At 44.8% G+C, this 20,590-nt stretch overlaps 3 protein-coding genes and 1 long non-coding RNA gene across 9 annotated transcripts in view; 3 read left to right on the top strand and 1 right to left on the bottom strand.

The window, feature by feature from the left end:
- Nucleotides 1-20,590, top strand: part of LOC118175158 (glutathione S-transferase theta-1) — a 37,818-nt gene that overhangs the window by 10,258 nt on the left and 6,970 nt on the right. For both annotated transcript variants that reach the window (XM_035341135.1, XM_035341134.1), the window contains 5 exons: nucleotides 39-95; nucleotides 4,154-4,241; nucleotides 5,852-6,002; nucleotides 8,450-8,626; nucleotides 9,627-9,861. In XM_035341135.1, the coding sequence (XP_035197026.1) occupies nucleotides 39-95; nucleotides 4,154-4,241; nucleotides 5,852-6,002; nucleotides 8,450-8,626; nucleotides 9,627-9,827 (674 nt within the window). In that variant the 3' untranslated portion in view covers nucleotides 9,828-9,861. The remainder of the gene's footprint in view (nucleotides 1-38; nucleotides 96-4,153; nucleotides 4,242-5,851; nucleotides 6,003-8,449; nucleotides 8,627-9,626; nucleotides 9,862-20,590) is intronic.
- LOC118175162 lies at nucleotides 11,499-13,013 on the bottom strand. The gene is made up of 2 exons (XR_004754905.1): nucleotides 12,882-13,013; nucleotides 11,499-12,740 (listed from the first exon to the last, which is right to left on the bottom strand). It is a non-coding gene; the product is annotated as an uncharacterized LOC118175162 (long non-coding RNA).
- Nucleotides 13,077-15,427, top strand: DDT (D-dopachrome tautomerase). The gene is made up of 4 exons (XM_035341137.1): nucleotides 13,077-13,256; nucleotides 13,364-13,539; nucleotides 13,983-14,104; nucleotides 15,158-15,427. The coding sequence occupies exons 1-3, from the start codon at nucleotides 13,149-13,151 to the stop codon at nucleotides 14,053-14,055; spliced, it is 357 nt and encodes a 118-aa protein (XP_035197028.1). The 5' UTR covers nucleotides 13,077-13,148; the 3' UTR covers nucleotides 14,056-14,104; nucleotides 15,158-15,427.
- CABIN1 (calcineurin binding protein 1) overlaps nucleotides 18,655-20,590 on the top strand; it is a 108,842-nt gene continuing 106,906 nt past the window's right edge. For all 5 annotated transcript variants that reach the window (XM_035341132.1, XM_035341130.1, XM_035341131.1 and 2 more), the window contains exons 1-2: nucleotides 18,655-18,802; nucleotides 19,876-20,011. The gene's annotated coding sequence lies outside the window, so the exon portion shown is untranslated. The remainder of the gene's footprint in view (nucleotides 18,803-19,875; nucleotides 20,012-20,590) is intronic.

Below are 20,590 nucleotides of genomic sequence, written 5' to 3'. Positions count from 1 at the left end.
TCCCGAAACTCAGCGCCCCTCTCTCGGTTCTTTGGCAGACTCGGTGCTGGGGAAGAAGCCGGCGGCGGCGAGCAGCGCGGAGCAGCCCCGCACAGGTGAGGCTCCCCCCCTGCCCCCCCCCAGGGGCCGTTATTCCTGTCACAACTCCCCTGCCCGGCCGGGGGGCTCGGGGCTGGAGGGGTCCCAGCGGTGCTGCCTGCCCTGCCTGCCTGGTAGGAACAGGCTGTGCCCTGGCCCGGCTGGCAGCAGCCCAGGCCGTAACACAATCTCCTGACAGCAGGCCCCAGGCGGTGGGGGCACCCTGGGGAGTCGAGGGACGAGTGCTGGCAGCCCCCATAGCTCCAGGCCCTGCATGCAGCCACCGCAGTAACAAGGGCCAACAAGGGCCGCTGCCCTGTCACACCTCGCTGCGAGCAGCAGGTGCCTTCGTCTCGCTGCTGTCTGAGGAGTTCTTTCACCTCTCTGAGGGAGGAGGCCTGAGGGTTTCACCCTGTCCTGCTCAGCTCTGGCCTCCTGTCACGGCTGCATCTCGAGCTGCTGCTTCGCTGGGATTGCCCAGGGATTGAATTGTTTTGAGCTGTTCCCATAAGGGCGTTCAGTCTGCTCCAGATGGATGGAAATGCAGCAGTCCTCTCCCTGCTAAGGGCGTACGGCACTGTCAGTGTGTGCTTGGGGACATTCAACAGCAGCAGGAGGAAACATTTGCAATCTGGAAGCGAGCAAAATGCTGGAGCTAGCGGGAGCAGGAGATCACCAACTTATGAGAGGAGCGTGGGGATGCAGAGCTCAGAGACTTTCATGGGGTCGTACCCTGGTGGCCTTTCAGGACAGGGTCCCATCCTGCTTCAGGAGCCAGTAAAGCAGGGTCAAGCCTGGCAAGACCACAGTAGAGCTGAACCTGCTCCCAGCCCCTGGAAGCTCAGCTTGGCCCACTGCAGGGGAAGGACTAGCTTGTCAGGTAACTGGGAGATTTCCAACACACGCCCTGCAGACCCACCTGAACACAATGGTTTGACCATGGAGCTCTTATTCCCTGAGCTGTCTCATAGCCATGCTGCGTCTATTTTTGTGGATCCCTGAGGAATGTTCCTCCAGCCATTTCTAGCAAATTAGTCACAGTGACAGCTCTGGGTACAGTGTACTTAGCAGAAACATTCAGCTGTTCAGACTCGTCCAGCTGTATAAGATGACTATTGAACATTTGCATATTGTATTTTCAGAGTAAATTGTTTGTTACTTCTTTGCCTAAGGCAAAGCACAACACTTGGAAATCCTTGGCTGAGGAGATGATTTGGCAGGGACACAATTAGCAAATCAACCAATGCTTTATTATTATTATTATTATTATTTCTTTTGAAGAGTCTTGTCCATTTTTCTTTTTACCACCAGTGAATCTTTCCTAAACTAAGAATCCTTCCTGAGCCTGCCCTGCTTTTTGACAGTGTACCATCTGCTTATGGAAGTTATTCCTCGAAGCCCAGAAGTACACACAGTGAGTGTCCCACACCTTTGTGGGACATCAAGAACTAATTACACTAGATGCAACTGATGCTAAACAGCACCATAAGTCAAGTGAACATCACAGGACTGATAAAGATGGGCCACATAACTGAACAAAAAGCCTAACTGCTTGCTGGGAGAGAGGCACGATCTTAAACTCTGCTAAATGGCAAATACAAATACTGGTCTGTATTCTAATGCAATAAACAACCAGTCCCACTGAAGCAACCTGGAATTAGTGTTCATACCAAGGCTTTTATCAGTTTGCAGCTCAGTGGCAGAGTCTTGGCACAGGTCGTTTGTGTCTGTATGAGCCAAAGCAAATACGATGCTGTTTCTGGGCCGTGGTGTGGTCTGTGTAACAGACACTGACCTACTGTCCAACCTGCTGTAGTGACATGTCAGTCCCATGAGGAATGCGTATTCAGTATTCCTGCTGAGACTGATACACTATGAAAACGGGCTGAAATCTGATTCAGGCTGCCTTTACCCACTGCCTACTTCTCATATCCTTGTTTTTCAGTTGTTTGATACCTTAGATGATAAACACAGACAGTAGGTTGTAACAACCAAGCAGCTAGGTCTAAGAATAGACTGCTCATTAGCTGCAGGTGTTACTGACTTGCAACTTTCTTCTGTATTTTTCCAAAGATCACCTGAACTCTACAGATCTAGCCCAAGCTGAGTGTGGTGACCACTGGCCTCTGGAGCCTCTCTAAATGCACAGGTCCAAACATTTTCCCAGAGCAACTCCTTGGCTGGCAAGAGGTTTACACAAATCTGCCTTGCAGTTTTTGTGATATAAATCATAGAAATAAGGCACCTTGTACCTGTACTTTGTCTGCTGGCTTGATTTTCTGTTAGGGGTGGGTTTTTTTGTTTGTTTTGTTTTGTTTTGTTTTTTGGTTTTGGATGTTCAGGTTTCTCAGATAATAGGCTTGTTACCTCACACTTTCCATTTGTCTCTAATTCTTAAGAAACCCTTTTTCCCTGCCTTTCCTGATGCTGCTGCCTGGTTCTGCTCTGCATCCTGCCTAGATAAGCGGGCAGGCATGGTCACTGTAGGCAGATAGAGACATTTCCCAGTGAGACAGGAGATGGGCATCTGAATCCCCTTAGACAGTGGATGAGTGTGAACCTCAGTCTCCAATGAAGCTACTTAAGCTGCTTTCTCCAACCTCTTCCCACAGCCAACTGTAAATAAATTTATAAATAAAAGTAAAAATTGTAAATAAATTTGATAGTCCAAAGACTGTTTTTACTGCTTGGAGACTAGTTCGTGCTGCACTTTTGTCCATTAAAGCAGACACTGCCACCACCTCCTGTATGGCAGCAAACAGTTCTCAGAGATGTAGATCGTTTTTTTTTTTTTTTTTTGAGCAAAGGGATTTTTGCATGAGACTTTCTGCTGGTCATGCTGATTTGATTTGATCAGGTTTTGTACCCTGGGATGTCATGTCTCCTTATAGAAAGCATTTAAACCAAGCAAAGTAAACAAACTTCTCAAACCTTTTATTTTGTTCCTGGACTTTTGTACAATTCCCTGGCATATAACTGCTGACTTGCAAGTTCAGGGCCTTCAGTGAGAAATTGAAAACTTGATTAGATATTAGCCAGCAATTAATGCTTCCAAACTCCAAGTAACTGTGGAGTTTAAACTCTTATGGGATAGCTTCTTCCTCTTATGTTTTCCTGACAGAGGTAGGTTCAAATGCTGACCCAGAGCTACAGTGATACAGGACAGAGGTGTTTGAGTTTCCCTGCCCTTAGTGAATGCATGCTGTGGCAGAATGAGTTACTTTTGAATCCACTGTTGTATTGCTGACATTCATGTTCTTCCCATTTCAGCAAGAACCCTGGAAACATCCTCTGCTGTGTGTGTGCTGAGGGATCAACATTTGCTTTCTTTGGAAATGCTCAGTTCCCCCTGCTCTTGAGCCACAAACAAACAAGGGAAAGATTTTGTTCTGTGTGTCTTATAAGCCACCCGGGTTCTCTTTGAATGATTAACCACTGCAGTAATCTCTGTGGCCCCAAGGCTCTTAAGTTGCTTTCCATCATGACTGCATCCTAGCTTGAGTCAGCCACGTTTACAAACTGGAAGAAAATAAATTTGTTTTGGTGTTGTCTGCTGGAAGAGGAGCAGGAGCAGCAACCATCTAGCCTCATCAGGATGCTTTGTGTGCAAACTCAACTTTTCCAGTCCCTGCTTTGTTTGCAAATATTAAGTATTTTTCAGCTGCTCACTTGTCTAATTTACATCCTAACTTACATCTTTTTCCCCCATCTCTAACCATAGGACACTGTTCTCAAGTCAAGGTAGTGTTTTCAATACCAGTATCGTCATCATGGTATTTAAATGCCTCTTAGGGAATGATTTTTCAGTAATTTTTGCAGGGAATGTTGGTAACAGAGTCAAGCAACTGAATTCCTGCATAAAAATGCATAAAAATGTGAACTGCTTCATGCCACATGACAGGACTGATGGCTTTTACAGTCACTCTTCATTTTCTCAACCTTTTAATTGTGAGATATGACCAAATAGGAAAAGCCTAGCAGAGTTCACTGATTTTCCAGTTGGATGCACATATGTCATTAATTATTCACTGGCTGTTACTCTTCTAACCTCTGACTTGTCTGTTCATGTTCTTAGGGGCATCAAATAGTGAAGGGGCTAGCAAAATCAGCCTCTTGAAGAAAGTACCAGCACTAAAGGATGGAGATTTCACCCTAGCAGAATGGTAAGAGCTCAGTCTTCAGACCTCCCTGGGCACCAGTAAGACATATGGTGTTCACGAGGTGTCATTCCTTCTGAATGACTAAGGATCCCAGAACTGGCCAGTTATGAATGGAACAGATTAGTGATCTGCTTTGGCATTTCAGTTCCTTTGTTCCTGAAGAGAAAATAAATTATATTTCTAAGTACATATATATATATATAGCAATATGCAGTTTTGGGCTAAACAGTTAGAGCTATGCATTATTTCAGATAAACATGATCCGTACGTGGAGATAAACAACTTGGAGTCATTAGAAAGGTGCTCCTTCAGGAGGAACTTCTGTAATTTCAGATTATCAACTAGCCATTACATCTTTAAGTCTTTTTATGGAGAAGTAAGCGTTTCCTGCCTAAGATGACGTTATAAGTGCTTGTTTCCTCCATCACATCTTGCTTCTCAATCTGAAGAGGTTAATGTTACGAAGTCACATCTAGTTCCTGATGTGATGAAAAGATAATTATGATGATATTTTTATATTTCAAATGTATTTGCCTTCAAAAGAGAACTGCAAAGATTGAAAAAGTCTCTGCAAAGTTTCATACCGTACAACATCTTAGTCATTTGTAGTAACCTCATTTACTGTTTCCATTTTCTGTTTGAACTATCTTTCACAGTGTAAACAAATCAGTCGACTTAACTTGTTGATCTTCTGAATGCACTTACCTCAAAATAGGATCATAAACACTCCTGAGAATTGTTTAAAATTGTATAAAAATCCCTTTTACACTAGAAAAAAATAAGGAGCTACTTTTGTTTACCTCATTTAGTCATAACAACAGATTAACACCTACAGAGATGAAATTTAGGTTTTATAATGTAAAATTAATAAGGAGACTTGTTAATAGAGTCCTAACGCTAAAATAATTGAACTATTGTAGCATCAGCATAGTCGGGGGGTCTGCATTTTCTTTCTTTTTGTCAGCACAGGGTTATTTATCACATCTCTTTGTAGTAACAGCCTACACATTGTTGCAGATGACTAAGGTTTTTTTCCATCTGACTTTTCCTGCTAATTAGTGGAAGTATAAATATGTGGACAAACACAGGAAGATTCTGTAGGCTCCCCCCTACTACCCCTACTAGGACTTCCACTGGCTTCAATGAAAAGTGCAGGCTAGAAAGACATAGATCTGATCAAAAGACAACATAATTCATTAGGTTTCATTTAGTACACAGGTACATAAACATTGAGCAAAAGTCAGAGAAATGGGTCAGAACAGTTGAGGAACAAATGGGGTTAACATTGCTGATAGATGATTATGGAGATTTTTTGTCTGTTTACCACACTACTGTCCAACAGTACAATGCACTTTTGTCCTGTGCTATCAGTCAGTCACAGTGCTGTGATTTTCCAGCAAGTTTTCAGGGGGATTAAGGTGATAAAGTGCTATCTCTAATGTCAACATGAATTAGGTGCCTATATATGGCCCCTAGGTTCTGTCAGAAACCTGGATCTGAATGCTTTTTAGTGTTCAGGAAGTTCAGAAGGGGTAAGAGGGGGAACTGAAGTGAAAGCATTGTGCATCTTAACTCCCTGACCCCTTTCTTGTCTCTTGTTAATGTCTGAGCAGCACTGCCATTCTGCTGTATCTAAGTCGAAAGTACAACACTCCCGACCACTGGTACCCATCAGACATACAAAAGCGGGCCCAGGTAGATGAATACCTCTCATGGCATCATGCTAACATCCGGGCTAATGCTCCTAAGACCATGTGGATCAAGGTAAGGAGACTGAGTATTAAAATCAGAGTAAAGCAATGTTTTCCTGCCCAAATACTGAACAGGCCCAGCATGGAGAGAGTTTGTCAGAATCAAATAGCAAACCTAGGCCATTCCTAGCTGAAAGGAGCTGGCAGAGAGGGAGCTGTTCCTAGTTGCTTGACATCAGGATCTGGCAAAAGCAGCTCTGGTCAATTGTTGTTGTTGTTTTTGTTTGTTTGTTTGTTTGTTTGTTTTCTCCTTAAAGTATCACAGAATCACAGAATCATCTAGGTTGGAAGAGCCCTCCAAGGTCACCGAGTCCAACCTCTGACCTAACACTAACAAGTCCTCCACTAAACCATATCCCTAAGCTCTACATCTAAACGTCTTGTAAAGACCTCCAGGGATGGTGACTCAACCACTTCCCTGGGCAGCCCATTCCAATGCCTAAAAGTAGTACTGATGCAGAAGGTCTTGAAGGCCAACAGACTTTTATTGCCTGGATTTAGGAAGAAATATATAACAGATTGGGTATTGCCTCTAAGGGCCTTCCCCTCCCTATGCAGCTGTGCAGAGTACGCACACACAAGTTTTGCTTCTTTGGCAAGTACATGCGTTGTTGCTGGAAGCTGGAAGGCTTGCGTTCTTCACACATCAAGTCCCTGCAGCCCCATGAGGGTGGAAATCCAGGAGGCTTCTCCTTCCAGCACACTTACATACTACCCTGAAATAAGTTCAGCAACAGGTAGAATAGAGATACAGAGAGTATTTCTTTATTCAGTGTGGTCAAATCAGTTTACATTTAGGCAAAATTAACAGAATCACCCTGAGGCAAAAATAAATAAATAAATAAATAAATAAATAAATAAATTACACCGAGGCTGTTCACCTGTTTCCAATCAACTCACCAAAAAGCTAATGCAACTCTTTGGAGAAGCCCAGATACTAATGTAGCCCTGTAAGTACAGTTATAATAGGGAATTTCAGATTAAGTAAAGGTTGCCAGTAAACAGGTAACAACTTCACTCTTCCTGTGTAAAGTTTTGCCCTTGTTTATGCCTAACAAAGCATATCAGGACTCAGTTAGCTTTTTGATTTATTGATATTTGAATTTTTGGCTAGAAAGCCCAGAGAAGCAACACAAATATGAGTCAGATTTGTGCAAAGGGCAGTTTAATCCAGTCTCTACAGGCTGTTATTGCACTGCTCCAAGAGAAAGAAATCCAGCTTGTTGCTGATGATTAGGTAACCCAGAAAAGTCCTCAGAATAAATGAAAATAGGGAAACATATTAAGCCACTGTCTAACAGAAGATACATTAGCTAGTTGTGTGAGAAGATAAACTGCCCTAAGATACAGAAAAGGGGAAGCCATTTGAAATGACTGTACCCAGAGATCCCATCATTCATAATTGGAAACACTTAGGAAGAGAACTGGCTCTGAATTTTCTGATGAAATAGATTCTAAATGTATTTGGCAAAAATCCTGGCTTGGATTAAGCAATCACAACATGAGTTGTTGAATATACTAGCAGTAAGCAGAAAGTCAATCCACTCCCACTGGTGGAAATTTACATCTTTATTTTTTTCTCTAAGTAAACTGTATTTCTTTAGCCATGGTAGGTGGAGGCAGCATCGTTGTGAAATACTGCTGGTTCTGACGGTGCGTACACCTCTGTGAATGGTGACAAACCTCATTGAAAGACTACTGCACCCTGCGCCAGCAAGCCCATGAAGACAAGGACCACACTTACGATTTCTATGGAAACATTTCTAGTGGTCTAAGGAATGGTGCTTAGAAGACCACAGAAAGGGTGGTGTAATAACGACATTTACTCTCTGCCTTGCTCATTGCTGTCACGCAGAGGAAGACATTTCCTGCCTCTCCAGCCAGTGCTGATGCGTTCCACTGCCTCCTACGCTCCCTGCCACAGCCACCACTCCCTGCCACAGCCACCACCGTGCCTTCCTGTGGTATCCTGACAGGACTGGCAGCTGCCTGCTGCCAGCAGGCAGTTACACGGCAGGGTGGACAGCAGGGGTGGCTGATGGGCCTGCAGCCTGCTCACCGGTCTTAGACTGTTGAAACCAGGGACTTAGCAGTGGCGACTGCAGCAGAGATCTGTCTTCCTGGAAGCTGTTGCCCATTTTTCTTTTGTAGCCCACCGAGGGGGAGTGGGAAGGCACAATGCCAGGCACAAAACACCAAATTCTTGGTTTCTTTCTGCATCTTGGTGCTCAATAGCTGGAGGTCACTGTCACTGCAGATCAGTCACTTTAGACTGTGTGCTCCCTGCCTGTGAGCTACTTGAAACTACAGCAGTAGATGAAGCTCTAAGATCAGCCTCTCCTGCGGCTTTGCTGCAGGATCACTGACAGTCATGAGTACCTCACGGGGTGTAACTTAAATGACTACCACTAAATCCATGAGAAGACAGCTGACTGTTCTCTACATGCATTCTCTCCTCAGGTGCTGATTCCTCTCTTCACAGGGCAGCCACTGCCCTCAGAGAAGCTCCAGGAGGTTATGGAGGGGCTCTCCACTTCCCTGAAGCAATTTGAGGAGAGGTTTCTGCAGGACAAGGCTTTTATCATCGGGAATGAGATCTCTCTGGCAGATCTTGTGGCCATTGTGGAGTTGATGCAAGTGAGTTCTGGACTGTGGTAATGAAGTCTCAGCACAAGGGAGAGCATGCTGCTGGGCAGGGAGGGATGCAGCATGTGGTAACACTTCATCAGAACGAGGAGTAAGGGCATATCTCAGCAGAACCAAGACAATGAAGAGAAGACAGGAGTGGGTTCAGAAAATCAGTTGGTTTTTATTTTTGTTTTAAAAAGCTGGCTGCAACCAATCTCTTTTGTTTCTGTTCTCTAGCAATACTTCTCCTTCATCCTTTATCTGGATTTTATTTTTCACCCCCAGAGAAAAAGCTAATAAATAAAGCAAGTAAGAAGCAATAGCAGGCAGGTCTGATGAGCTAGAAAATTATTTTAAAATACTTTTATCATACAAAAATATCCTTTTGATGGTACTTGCCCATGCCATGTCTGGAAGATGCAAGACTGAACCTCAGACAGAGGCAATAAGTCTGTTACAAACTCCTTGTTCTCTCCTAGGCCATCAGGGCTTGTGTCCTACAGTCCAGAGGCAATTCCTTCTCCTAGTTCTGTATCCCAGAGACTGAACAATATCAAGTTCTGCTTCTCTATAACACTGTGTTTCTGCATGTGGCACAGGCAGAAAATGGAAGGCAGTAGATTATGTCAGCTAAGACATCTGTTCAGTTAGCAATAGAGCAGACCTTACAGTAGACTGCAGTTGTCCCTGGAACTGTCAGGCCACCACATCCTTGATTCTGTAGCTGAAACTCACTGGCAGTAAGCGGTAGTTTTCTCTGTTACTCTAACAGCTGTTCCTGCACTCAAGAACTGACTTATGAGCGGCCTTTAAAATACAGACTTGTGTCTGTGTCCCCTAGATAGATTCACCGGACTAGTGGAGATTTCCCTCCTTGTTCATGCTCCTCCATGAGCTCCTCCCTTGTCTTTCCCCTGCCTCTACCTGCAGGTACATTTTTGGTGCCTGTTGTCTTGGCAAAGAGGGGGTTGCCCGGTGCCTGACCGTTGTTCTCTCTCGCTTTCTGCAGCCTGTTGGAGTTGGTTGTGACATCTTTGAAGACAGACCTAGACTGATGGAGTGGCGCAGGCGGGTGGAGGAAGCTGTGGGGAAAGAGCTTTTCTTCCAAGCCCATGAGATGATCCTGAATATTAAGGAACTGAGCAACATTCAAATTGATCCACAGCTGAAAGAGCATCTGGCGCCGATGTTGATGAAGATGTTGAAATGAGTTAACCTATATTACCATTTTTTCTGCCCCTCTTCTGCCACATCACCAAGATTTCCCTGCATCTTTGGGGGTGGTAGCTGAGGAAGTTTTAAGACCTAAAACATTAAATTTGTACAAAAGGCTGAGGCCCTATGGGTCACTTAGTATGTGCATCTAGGTTCTATTTTAGTGTCAGTTTTCTCAGAGGTGGTGGAGATATGAATGGTGTTTTCTGACAAAATTTAAGCCAGCCTGCAAACTGGAACATCAGAGAACTGTATAGGATGAGGATCATTGCTTTCATGTATTTGTAACATTTGCAGCTAAGTGGCAAGCACTGCAAAGCGTACCTGGTCCTCACCTTCCCAGCATGTCTCTGCTTGGACAAGTGTGGAGCAAAACTACAGGTAGTCACAAAAGTGAAAAAAGACATCATATTTTTCTTGGGAAGTTTGTTATTGCTGGAGCATGTTGCTTGGCCACCCATGTACATTCCATACTTCTGTTTGCCTTTACGATCCTGTGACAAGTTTATTAATATTCTAGTATAACTGTGAATCTTTTAAATTCTTTAGTTTAACCACAACTCTCCAGTTCTGAAAGTTGGATTTTGTAGATGCTTGGTCTGTCAGTACATGTGTGGCGGGGCAATTTTGGGGAGACCTGTGTAGTAAAGACCAAGCAACCTCAAAAAGCTGAGGGTGGCCACAGCCTTCAAATAACTGCCTACCTAAATACTCTGTTGATATTATATAGGGAATACACTGAAAGAATGCATTCACATGCTTTCATTTTTTGAAAGAGAACATGACTGCAATCAATTTTTGTTTGGTTTGTTGTTTGTTGTTGTTTGTCTTTTCCTGTGGTAATAGTGCAATGGCAATCCGCATTCCTCCTAGAAAATGGAGAGGAGGAATAAATCCAGACATGCTCTCCTGAGATTGTTTTGGATGGAAGTTCACCAAGTAAGTCACCCTGTGCAAGCTGAAGTAATAAGATTTTGTGGCATTGAGCAACATATGCATCACAATAATATAGGGCAGAGAGTTGTTTTGGAGCTTCAGGCTCTTTTTTTTTGGCTGCGTTTACTTCTGATTAGTTGTAGCTGAAATATAAAAACCTTTTGTACTGCAGCACAATTTAAGTAAAATAACACTTTCTAGTATCTTCAGTTGAAAGTAACAAGTAGTGAAGGATGCAAAAACAGGTGGAATATCTCTGCATACTTCCATTCACAAATAGTTGCTGCTCTTGAACCTTACCCTGAAATCTTTGCCCAAGAGCTCTTCCGGGAAGGAATGAAGACAAAATGAGTAAATAATTTGGGAACTGCTTCTCTCAGTAACAGAATAGCTTCTTTTCTTTCCAATACTAACATGTCTTGGCTAGTCACGTATCTGCTGAGTTCTCTACAACCTGATATGTTTTGATGTTTTTCTATAAGGTTTCAGTTCTAGATACTATGAATTTAGTCCAGAGCCGACAGACATCTTCAAATTTCCAACTGGAAAGAGAATTCCATTATATATTTGAGCTTTCACTAGCAGAAAATTTCATTTTGTGATTATGTTATCTGTCAGAACAAGAGAACTGACTGAAGTCTCTCTTTTCATGAAGCAAAAACATTAGAAACAGGCACACATTTATTCTCACTTTCCCAAACAATGGCTGAAAAGTATGTTTTTACTTATGTTTTATTCACAAATATTGTCTATAACTGAGTTAAATTTTAAATGGGAAGTGGTTGACTTTTGAACTTTGAGAGTGGAATTTCTAAGTGGCTGATGACACATTCAGATGTCTACAAGTGGAAAGAAAAAAAAAAAAAAAAAAAAAAAAAGATTTTCCAAAGGCTGAGCAGGATGGAGACTACTTGCTGCTGTGCTGTCATCCCTCTTGGTTTATCGCCCTGCAAGCATTTCAGTCATCTGCTCCAAGACAGAAACAATAAAACAAATGTCTTTAGTTTAATAAAAACCCTGGGATTCTGGGTTGTGCCCTGAGGCCATGGACAATTTGCCACTCACGTTGCTCATCAAGAGCAAGGGACAAAGCATATCATTAAAAATATTTGTAGCAGACCCTCATCCTGTTGTAGTTGCTGACTTCTGATACTTAAATCTCTTTTGCTTCTTTTTTCTCGGGAGGCCTTCTGACATGCTGGTCTCTTGCTTTTGTTTTGGTGGTGTGGTGGGATTTTTTTTTTTTTTTTTGGCCTTGGAATTTATTTGGAAGGTATTTTTTAATATTTAAAAGAATGAGAAATAGAAAAAATGGATCCTAAAAGGCATCTTATGATGGGTCAATGATTCCCTGCAGCCAGGCAGTGGGCTTGGGGTTTGCAAGGTGCCTGAATACCCCCAGTGTCTTGGTTTTGGTGGCAAATTTGTCTGTCTTTCATTGATGGGGAAAGTGAGTGCCCTGGAGAGAGTTCAGTACAGTCTCCTAGGGCTTCTGAGTGGGCAAGTCCTAAAATCTTCCTCACTGCATCTCTGCTATACAGCAATGACAGCAGTGGTTTCCCTACCCCTGGCAGAATTATTACAATTATTACAGAAAAGTAATTACTGTGTGGAAAAATACCATGTAGGCAGCAGCTCTGTATGAATTCATGGTTATTGTGGCTCAAGATCATGTCTTAATTGCGAGATTATATCTTTCGGAAATCTAACAGCTTTCCTGGGTTTGAGAGGAGCTTCTGTGCCCCCACTCAGCGCAGCCGGCAGCCACCCCCTGCCAGCCGCCATGCCCCCTCTCCGTTCTGCCTCTCTTTTTGCAGTCACTCTCTCCTGGAAATCCGATTCCAGCCTTCCTGCTGGCTGCTTTACACACTGCTCCCCGTGCCAGTATTGTCCTCGCTGGCAGCACTGAAGGCCAAGCAACTCCCCCGGCAAGGCGAGCAGCTCTACCACTTTTCATTAGGGTTGTCGGTAACTGTGGAAAATGGAAAAAAAATCACATCATACAGGGCCAACCTCCACCACAGTGCTGTACCTTACACACAACGACTTTGTGGCCAAGGTGCTTCGTAACTTTTTGCTGTTAACCAGCACAAGGAACCTCCCCTCACAGCACCTCAGCTTGTGAGAAGCCTGAGCTGCAGCTGGGATGCCGCTGCCAGGCGCACTGCCGCCAACTTCGGAGCTCAAATCCCGACTGCAGCATGTGGGGGCGAGGATTATTTATACGGGACAAGACAAGAAACCGCCCTGCGTGCCTCACTTCTTGCAGTGCCGGGGGCGGGACCGGGGCGGGACGGCAGCGAGGAGGAGGTGTTGCCCGCTTCCCCGTGCCCGGCTGCCGGCGCTGTGGGGCGGTCGGTCGGTCGGTTCCTCGGTCGCCATGCCGTTCGTGGAGCTGGACACCAACCTGGCGGCCGAGCGGCTGCCGCCGGAGCTGCCCCAGAAGCTGTGCGCCGCCACCGCCGCCATCTTAGGCAAGCCCGCTGAGGTGAGTGCGGGGCCGGGGGGCGGCCGGGACCGGGTCTGGCACCGGGACCGGGTCTGGTACCGGGTCTGGCACCGGGACCAGGACCGTGACCGTGCGTGTGCCGGCAGCGGGTGAACGTGACGGTGCGCAGCGGGCTGCCCATGGTGGTGGCGGGCTCGGCCGAGCCCTGCGCCCAGCTGCTCGTCTCCTCCATCGGCGTGGTGGGCTCGGCGCAGCAGAACCAGGGGCACAGCGCCCGCTTCTTCGACTTCCTGACGGCGGAGCTGGGCCTCGGCACCGAGCGGTGAGTGCGGGCTGTCCCCGGGCTGTCCCGGCTCAGGGGGACCTCTCTGGGCCCCGGAGGCCGCGGGCGGTGGGGCTGGAGGCTCGGCCCCTCCGCCCCGTCCCCACAAGAAAAGTACTAATATTGCCTGCCCCTGGGGTGCTGTCAGGATAAACACCCGACAGGATCAGGAGATGCTGGGTGCTTCAGAAAGGGACGAGTCTCGTACAGGCGGCGTTGAAGTTCAGTCTGCGTTTGGGTTTGTGCAGATGAACTCTGTCACCTGTTTGTACTCTGCCTGCGCGGAGCCTGTCTGTGCTTCTGTTAAATTAACGCCCTGGAGTGTGAGCCCGCTGGAGCTTAGTGGAGATTTTCTAGATTGCTGCAGTCTGCACAGAGACAACAACTCATTGTAAAATAATAATTTTTCTGTCTGATGCATTTTTGCTCTTACACCCGATAAGGATTGTCATTCGCTTTTACCCACTGGAGCCCTGGCAGATCGGCAAGAACAAGACAGTGATGACTTTCCTGTGATCCCTCAAGCAGCCCATGGGAACAAAGCAATGATGAAGACAACCCAGAGGTGACCAGCTCCATTTAACTTGTTTCCTCTAATTGCCCTAAAGTCCTGCACTTTCACCTGCGTGTTTCATTCCTGACTTTGCAGCATGTGCCTACAAAGCTGAAGACTGGTGCAATCAGCTGTAGTGATTTTATTAGAGTAGTTTGAGGTCTTTATCTCAAGCCTGTCTTGTAGCCCAAAGGCTCTCCAGCTGCCTGTTGCTAACCCTGTGATTTTGCCGTTAGTAGTCCGGTGATGAACATGCTTACCAGGCCTAGACGAAGCTCTCCTCATATTTTGCAATGCAGAAAGAATCTTTCTGTTTCCCTGTGGCAGCAGAAGGCTCTCAGGCTGGCTGAGGAGACCTGGGATATCCCTTCAAGTTCTTCTATTTCAGACTCCCCAGGAGCCCTTTCTAGAAAGAGATGTGATTACTGGGAGGGAGGTTTATGCATTTATTTAATTGTTTATTTAAGGCTCACGTCAGATTTTGTGCTCTGTGGTCTACCATTGCCAGCTGCTGGTGACTGCTCCCACAAAGTTTTATTCATCCACAGAATTTTCGTGGCTGAATGTTTGTGTGGCAATGGCAGTGTGCAGAGGAGGCAGCTGCTTGTGAAGAATTGCCCTGTGCCACGGGAAGATATCTTGAAGGTTCTGCTACTGCTAGCTTTAATCCCTGTTATTTACCCAGCTGTTCAAAATACTTTTTCTTACCCCACTCTTACAGGGAGTTTGGGAAAGATACAGCACCTTGCTGTGCCCTGTGGCTGAGGTTTTCAGCCCGCTGTCCTCTGTGGAGGGGCTGCTGTATCTGTACACAAGTGACTTAACACAGTGACAGCGTTCTGCCTATTGGACCTGGGCCCTTACAACTTCAGCTGTTGTTATACTTCACTCTGCATGGAAACATTTTGGTTTTTAGGCCCTGCATGCTCCATCGCTTTTTAACTGGAATATGCGTGGTATTTTATTACAACAAAAGCACAGTATTTTCATGTATAATGTTATCTCAGCCTTCCACTGATAATGAAAACTTAAATCGGTTTCCCTTGCGTTTTGTGACTTTGTCAGGTACCAGACCTGGAGGCACAGAGGAGCTAAGAGTGTGGACGTCTGTGGAAACACAAGGCTGAAGAGTACTTCTGCATTCCTTCATAATTCTGATATTTGTTTATGTCTTGAGGTCTCAAGATAGTTGAAAATATCCTCTCTAATTACCATTAGAAGTTAGCTGCTCCCTATGCAGCTTAAGTATCTTCTATGATTGCAAAATCTCATTCAGGGCCACTGGGGGGCCCACACATCTGATTAATAAAATTTATCAGAACCTCTTTTGATAAGTGTCAGTTACTGGCTTACAATGTGGCTTTTGTTTTCTTAGCTCTCAGTGCTTAGAGATAGACACCTTGGCTGCCCAGGTCCCTATATTTTCTTAGGTTTCTTCAACAAAATCTTTTTGAAACTAGTAATAAACAGGTGAACTGAAGAAACACACATGTAACTCAAATGTACTTTGTTGCAGGGAAGCAGGTGGGCAGCCCTGGTTTTGCCACTATGGTGTAAAAGAGCTTGACCAACTTTAGGTGAATGCTCTGAAATGCAGAAAATAATGCAGCTTTAATCCTCATCTGCAAACTGCTCATTTCCTGGAGGTACTTCTGTGCCTTGAAGGAACAAGCAGAAATTATTGCCAAAGTCTTTGTTTCCACTACAGAAACCTGTTCTTATCTGTGCCCCAGCTCTGCTTGTTTGGGCAGTGTTGACCACTGCTGGGCATTACCGCAGGCTTTGTTCCTTCCTTTCACCCTCCGCTGTGCCCCGCGTTAGCTTTTGCCCTGGGACCTGTCTTTCCCAGCACTGTGGAACTGAGCAGCCAGAGATAAAGAAGGAGAGGGAAAGCTTGGAAGAGTACATCACACAAATATGTCTCAATAAAAGGATCCTTGGAGATTAAATTTTTTCCTCCCCATTTCCATGTCATATCTGCATTCTGGCATTAGTCTGATAAAACATCCTGGAATAATGTAAGATCGCAGTGAAAGTGCAGGGTTTAGAACCATCCTGAGAACTTTATGGTTCATGAGCTTAGAGCTCTTTTTATGGGAGCAGTTAAAATATTAATCAAGGGAACAACTTTGGTTGTGATTTTTTTTTTTGTCTTGGCCTGAGCCAATTTAATACTTTTTTGGTGCTGGGGCCTGTCAGTGCAGAATGAGATGCTGATAGTCTAAGCTTGCTGCTGGCTGTTTTCTTCCATGAACTGTTGGTACTGAGTACACTTCTTATGTTCATGTTGATCTAAATAGATGGGCTACTTTTCTTGAGCTAATTTTAGATTAGCCTAGTGTATTATTTTAGGCCTTTAAAGATACGCTGAGGGGGGTTATGTGGGCCTAGAGCAAGCACGCAAGCCTCCAGAAGCAGGAAACATTTTATCACATCTCTGTTGCTTATGTTTGCTGGTTAGAGTAAATTAGATACACCACCCTTATCTAGCACTCAAAAATAATGTTAAAATCCCCTTCCCTTGAATGCTATGTGCAGATTGTTCTGCTTCCATGGTATGGAGTCTGCCTGTCATCAGGATTTAATATCTCCCAGCTACAGTAAGTGTTGTTTTTTTTTTTTTTTTTTTTTAATTTATTTATTTTTTACTGTTTTCCTGACATCTGTAATTTCCCAGGCTTAACCTTCTAAAATTGATAAATATCTCTGCTCCCAGAAATGGCCTCTGTTGGTTTGTTTGAGATCACTGTATAGGCATGTTTGCGTATTCGGAGGTAATGACCTGATTTTGAAGACTGTAACTATTTCTTAGCCTCAAAGCCTTTGAAGCAAGGACAACCTTTGTGTGTATTTACACAAGACACGGGACCAGTGACACCCTGAATGGCACTACTGTAAAAAAAAAAAAGTATTACAAAATCGTGATAGCTGTGGATATCACTCTGCAAGCACAATGGTGTGATAACTGCAATGTATGTGGATGGCAACCCCGTGCTTAGTTTGTGAGTGCTTAGTTTGTGATGATGGAAAGATGGGCGGTATTTTCTCCCACAATATATATTTCAAGTATATTTACATACTCCCGTATATAAAATTTCACCCCAGCCCTGAGGTGTTTTTTCACAAAAGGGAGATTACAGTATAAAAACTTGTGAAATGCTTCAGTCTGAACTGTGTCAAGCCAACACACAGCTTCTCCACCTTCAGCTTTCTCCTCTGTGTAAATAGATTTTTTTTCAAAACAAATATAATACTTTTTCCCCCTTGTGACCTTGTCCCAGTAGGGAGCACTGTGAGTTTCCAGTGTAGCTCCCTCCATTTCCTTCAGCACAGACCACTTGTGTGAACAGGTCAATTTGTCTCCAGAACTGTGATCTCTAAGGTGAGCTGCATGGATCACAGTTTAAATAATTTTACATTGCTTTGAGTATCAGAACTGAAAAATCAACTTAGAGTCCAGCAAGCAGCTCTCTGATTATACTAGGCTTATTCCTACAAGCAACAATTTGTTTCATTTATATTCCTGATGGTCTGCTGCTCATTGACTCTCCAAGTTCTCCCTCCAAGTGCATGTTGGTGTTCCCTAGTCGTCATTTGTGACAAGCTTCTAACATAAAAGTTGCTATAATTAAGTTTATTGAATATAATGTGATAACCAGATTTAAAAATGAAAATAAAAAACTGCTTAAGCATTTCCCATGTTCCAAACTGCCACTCTCAGGTGACCACGTCAGTAACTTTTGTAAATTATTCCATGTAACAGTGATTCACTAAGCCAGACTGAAAATAAGACACACAGTTTATTTATCTGGTAATGATTAACATAAACACATAACTGCTAAGGTATGCTGCCACAGTACTTGAGTGTTATGTGCATATTATGGATTTCCCCAAACTGATTTTCCTGCTTATGCAGGAAAATTATTTTTAGCTTTTGTAGCTAAAATTAATGATGCTAACTGCCCTGTCAGATGTGTAATGAAAACCAAGGGAGGTGCTAATTCAGAGAAACGCGAGCTCATGCTCAACTTCAGCAGTGTGGCGTGGACTCATTTTGACAATCAGTGACTTTAGACGATTACATGCCACAAACTGGGTAAGGCTTGAGTGTGTTCTTCACAGCCTGTGCATGCTCGGGTGCTTTCCTCACAAGGAGCCTTCATGAGTGCTGTAGGTAATACACCAGCTCTGAGACTGATGCCAGTATCATAATGCTACCTTTAAATATTTTTTTCCAGAAGTAGTTGCCTTAGCTGTTTGCCCGAAGTCACTGCCTCACATCGTTATGGTGCCATCGTACAGGAAAACCTCCCCTATCTCAGCCACGTTTCCATCCCTAGCTATCCCCACAGGGAATCTGAGCCAAAACCAGGCACTTTGGGCGCTTTCCAAGCCCCGGGAGAGGAGAGGCCACCAGGAGATGCCACCACCGCTACCCGCCCCGGCGCCCCTCACGGCGGGGCAGCGCCGCCCCACCCACCGTCCCCTCAGCCCGTTCCCGCCCACCTCCTCCCCCCCTTCCCATTGGTTGGCTGAGGAGAGGCTCCCTGGCCCAATGAGCAGCCGCTTTGTTGCCGACGGGTTCCGGGGCGGTTGCTGTGGAGATCGCCGGGGAGGCGGTGGCTGCCGCTCTCCTGAGGGAGCCGCTCCGGGAGCCCCGCGGCGCCTGCGGCCCGACGGCTGCTCGGGGCAGCGGGGCGGCCCTGTCAGGTGAGTGTCCCCTCCGCCACAGCCCCCGGAGGGCCGTGAGGGGCTGCCCTGTCGTGCCCTGCCCTGCCCAGCCCGGCGCTGAGGGCGGCTGAGCCGAGCCTGGCCTGGCCTGCCGCGGCGGAGCCTCTTCTGTCCCGCTCCCTGAGGGCACCCTGAAGGTAAACGGGGGCTCCTTCCCTCCCCCGGCCGCCTCCCAGCCCTTTTTGGGGCACGCTGCGGGCAGGGAGCCTGGCGAGCAGGGGGAGAGGTGTCCGCCCTCCGCTTTGCGGAGAGTTACCGCGTTTCAGTGAAAGCGGCTGTCCCTAAAATGCGGTGAAGGTGAGCTTTGAGGTGTTAAAACAAACAGAAATCAACCCCAAAAAAATCACCAAAACCCAAGCATTCTTTAAACAAATAAACACGTATTTACAGTGTATAATTCTATGTACAGCAACAATAAAAGATGCCAGGAAACACCAGGTCACTCCCTTTGTTTCTGGTCTCGAAGTAGATAATGGCCCAAAGGATGTTACGGATAACTGGGAACAAGAGTCGCTTGAAACTTTTACCTAAGTTTTAACCTACTAAGGGAAAAAGGAGATAAGATTTTAAAGTCAAGAGGCTTTAATGGCTCTTGTTGCCTTTTAATAATGTGTTCACCTGTAATAACCACAGGTTAATAGCAAAGACACTCTTGTAACTGAAAGATTTCAAACTGATTGTAATATTTTGTGGTTTAAACTGATTGTTTCTCACCACCTAACTGATGTCGCTATGGTGCTCTGAAAGTTCTTACTGTGACTTAGTTTATTCCGAGATATTCTGAGAGTGTTGTAACTCAGTCCACAGTCAGGATAACATGCACATCCAGTGCCTGGCTTAAAAAAAAAAAAAAACGACCCCTGTTGCCTGGTATAGCAGTGTAAAAGCTGTGTGAAGGTTGCGTCTTTGTCCTGTTTCCAGCAGCATTGCGCTCTGTTTGGTTTTGCGGCCTCAATTTGTGACGACCAGAGAGGAGAGTTGCTGAATATTTGTCACAGACTTCTCATTTACATTTAAGTAGAATTAAAATCGTTTCCCCACCTTTTCTGTAGTTGCGGTCTCATTGGCAGCCCAGCCTTGGAAGTAAACTACTGATTGTAGTCTCTCCTGTTGACTTTGGTACGGCCTTAAACGAGACTGTGTGATTCAGCAAAAGCATCAAATGCGTTTCTGCACATGGGCGTACTTGTAAGTGAACTTAAAAATCCTCAGTTTAAATATCTAATTGATTTGGGATCGTACAGCCTTATTTGCTTAGATGTCATAAGTGTCTGCACTTTCTGTCAAAACCTGGGGCGTTCAATACTTCTGGAAAGAGGTACCATTAGTCTCTCTGCATATATTTTCTACTTTTGCAATATAGACAAGGGATTCTTGTCTTTGATGTTTTATTAATGTTCAGTGAGTGACTTAAAAGGAAAAATGCTTTATTGCTGTGTAGTTGTCAGTCTGATTTAGCTGCAGGTAAAGTAAATAGTGCGTAGGCAAACAAAGTATCTGCTGAACTGATGAAATTCATGTAAAAGCACAATTTTTTCTCCAAGCAGAACTAATCATGATAATGTATGAATTCAATTTATACTTCAAAACTCCCACTACTTCCTGCTGCAGTTAATTTTGGAATTATTCTCTTAATGTGGTCTCCAATATTAAAGACAGTTTTTAGCCTGTTCTGCATGTGTCATCTCTGTTTCAGTTGATGGGAAGGCTTTATACATAAGTAAACCTTGTGGGACTTGGGTGGCTTTTCCATTTTTTCGTTTCCTG

The sequence above is a fragment of the Oxyura jamaicensis genome, chromosome 15 (genome assembly GCF_011077185.1).
Source record: "Oxyura jamaicensis isolate SHBP4307 breed ruddy duck chromosome 15, BPBGC_Ojam_1.0, whole genome shotgun sequence".
NCBI lineage: Eukaryota > Metazoa > Chordata > Aves > Anseriformes > Anatidae > Oxyura > Oxyura jamaicensis.
Note: the sequence above shows the minus strand (reverse complement) of the source record. Positions and strands in the feature narration are given on the sequence as shown.